We start from the raw sequence: 3,418 nt of genomic DNA on the forward strand, positions 1-3,418 counted from the left end.
CGAAGACGACACAAGAAGCACTCCCCGTGGCGCGCATGATCAAGGCGGCCGAGCCAAGACGTGGGGAGAAGGGACTTCTAAGCCGTCATTCCAAAGAGGTCGACCACCAATCGACTACGCGAGTAAGTTCGATCAACCTCCGCCCTCCCCTTGCTTTATTTGCAAAGGTCCGCACTGGACCCAAAAGTGCCCGAAGAAGGGTCGAATCAACGCCCTCCTTACCGTTGAGGAAGAGAATGAGGAACCCAAATAAGACAAGCGGCAGATCCGGATTGGAGCTGTGAGGAAGATCAACTCAGTCCAAGCCCGATCGCCGACCAGAAGAAGGAATCGCCCCAAACATCGACATGTTCTTTGTGGAGGTCGAGGTGGGCGGCCGAACGCTTTACGCTTTGGTCGACACTGGCGCATCCAACATGTTCATGTCGACCGAGGTTGCAAAGGCCTTGGGACTTCACGTGGAGCCATCCGGGAAGTCGTACAAGCCCATCAATTCAGGCGACTTCCATGGCATTGGAGCAACACCCGACGTGGACGTCAAGATTGGTGGATGGAGGGGTCGAATGGCGTTCGAGGTAATCCCTCTTGACGATTATGATCTCATACTTGGCATGCAATTCTTCAAGAGTGTGGGAGCCATGATCGACATGAGGACGAAGTGCATGATGATCCTCGACCAAAAGTGCCCGTCGATGATCCCCATGATCAAAAGGGTAGTCGACACCAAGACCATCGAGTCGATCCGACGCCTCGACAAGAGCTTGAAGGCCGTCATGCGCATCAACAAGCTGTCCGAGGTCAAGCTGAAGGTCGAGTTGGATCCTACTCCGACTCATGACATGCCAATCCAAGCGCTCTTCCCTAAGGTTGAGTGCGCACCGCGTGCTCCGTCCAAGCCGAAGACCGAGCTGCGTACCAAGTCCGACTTCATCATTGAAGGATGCGGTCCTTCGTTCGTGAGCGTCCGAGCGAAGAGAAACAAGCACAAGAGAGACCGTGCCAAAGCCCGCAAGGCTACTCGCCAAGCTGAGAGCGACGAGGACGTCGCTCGATTGAGTGGGGGAGAATGTCACGGGCCTAGAGATGGACGACCCGAGAGGTTCCCCAGAGTCGACCCCAACTCGCCCGTGGACCTCCCGCGTCACACGATTCCCACCGAGCCTTCTCCCCGAACATTGCAAGGGCGGGCGATACCGTCATTGAGTCATATTACGGGAGTCTGTTCCTTTCATTTATGTCGGTAAATGGTAGACGACATTATGTCGGTAGTTGAGGTGGTGCGATCTCGTCCGCCGATAGAATTCTAGATCAATGGATGTAATCTGAGGCCCTCAACTATAAAAGGGGTGTCCTCGTTCATTTGTAAACATCCACTACTTCCGCAATATAAAGCAAGTCTTCTTTCCAGAGCTCTTCTCTCTAGATCATTTCTCTCTCTACGATCCGGGTAAGGCGAGCGAGTGAGCGTTCGATCGAGCAAGGCTTGGCTTGGGTGATCCAAAGTTGCCCGAGTCGCCGCGCAGTCACGATCCCAATCGATCGGCCCGTGACATATGCCTGGCTTTTAAGCCAAGCCGGGGGGCCCTCTTGATTTCCCCACAAAACATCGAAGAAAAATTATTCGCGTTTTGCTTCCGAAAAAAGGAAAATTTGCCTTTCCGTTAAAACCAAAAGATTGACGTCGGTAATTGTCAATTGGGAGGGTGCATTAACGGAAAAAAATAAAAAAAAATAAAAAATAAAAAATCACGCGGACTATTTCCAGAATTTTGACTAATATTTTAAGTTCTGATTGGAAAATGAGTAAAGTTTAAATTATTGTGATGTCAGAACGACTTTTTTTTATAATAATAACCTTTGTCCCTAAAATTCTTATAAATACATATATGCCGATTTTGTAATAGTAGATTCTGATATGTGAAACTTTCTTAAATTACCGTACGTTTTTTAATCATGTTTTAGTTTCCCTTTTCTTGCCTGCCATTTACATGTAAAACATGGTCCTTGATAATATGAATATTCGCCACTCTCATTTTTGGAACGAGGCGTACATTTATTCCTCTCTCTCTTCTAATTACTGCACTTATGATGTTGTTACTTCCTATATAAGTAAGGAGCATCAACATGCGGAACAAAATTAAAGAATGAAATTCTCGATAAGTCTATACGAGATTAGTAATTATATCATGATACGGATGAAAAATAAGTCCACGCTAAAAAAAGAAAGAAAGGACACACGAAATCCAAATTAATGTTTATTGCATATATATTACACGCACACCCATACCTAGTCGCTATCAAATTGCCTTCCACATAAAATTATAATAGTAAGACGGATATTTAACACTTTGAGAGAGTTGTACATGTCTCGTCCTAATCATCTAAGAATTAGTGGAAAAGGAAAAAAAATTGACCATCAAGATTTAAAACTATGTTATAGCACATAGTCATTGATATGTCCTATTCAATCTAATTTCGCCTCTTTAAAAAAGAAATTTCGGTATAAAAAAAACAATCATATCAATTTAGTTATGGTGAAGAGATTACCTAATTGATAGATTCTAGGTATTTCCTTATTAACATGTTCAATATTGCAACCTTATGCCCATCTAACTTTTAAGTTACTCGGGCTTAGTACTTCCTTGTATGCAGCTTGAGCTTGATTTGGATAACCATCACTATGATAAAGAGAAATTGCACTGTGACACAAAACAAAGAATCTGAGAATTTGACGAAGCATCTTGGGAATGTTGAGATTGTTGACTTTGTGAGATTTTGTGAGATCATAACAGTCTGTTCTAAAAACTTAAGCTATTAAATGAATGCATTATTTAATATTTAATTATTCTGATACTATTCCTCACGCTTAGTTTAATCCTTTTGCCTAGTATTGAGCGTGGACATTTTTAATTGGGGCGAAAATGTAACCTGGAAAGATTTGATTTCAAGACCTCTAACTTTGATATCATGTAAGATTTTGTAAGATCATGGCCGATATTCTAAAAGGTTAAGCTATTAGATGAAAGCATAATTTAATATTTAATAATTCCAATAGGTTTCAGTGCTACATGTGTTTGGGGCTGAAACAATGGCTTTTTTTTTTTCGACCAAAAAAATTCACATGCTTTGGAGAAGATAGCGATCAAGGCTAAGATGCACAAAGCTAAGAAATGGAAAACTCTGAAGTCAGATGATCTCTGAATATTGCTTAAAGTGGCACGAAGGTTATACTTGGTTGTCCTTTGTCGCAAGTAATGGCAAGGTCTCATCAGTCTCGTGGCATTGGTATGTTCGTCATCAATTTTAGCCATAATGAACCGTCGCTCTGGACCATAGGAGCATGAGCATCCTTTTCCTTCTACCTATCAGCCACACTTGGCTGAGCTTCGGCTTCATTTGCAGAGGAGAGGAAATGATT

At 43.1% G+C, this 3,418-nt stretch overlaps 1 protein-coding gene across 1 annotated transcript; it reads left to right on the plus strand.

The window, feature by feature from the left end:
• Positions 1-347: 347 nt before the first annotated feature.
• Positions 348-1,244, plus strand: LOC120296598. The gene has a single exon (XM_039318403.1). The coding sequence runs from the start codon at positions 348-350 to the stop codon at positions 1,242-1,244; it is 897 nt and encodes a 298-aa protein (XP_039174337.1).
• The last annotated feature ends 2,174 nt before the right edge of the window (positions 1,245-3,418 follow it).

Source organism: Eucalyptus grandis, chromosome 1 (assembly GCF_016545825.1).
Source record: "Eucalyptus grandis isolate ANBG69807.140 chromosome 1, ASM1654582v1, whole genome shotgun sequence".
In the NCBI taxonomy this organism is placed as follows: Eukaryota; Viridiplantae; Streptophyta; class Magnoliopsida; order Myrtales; family Myrtaceae; genus Eucalyptus; species Eucalyptus grandis.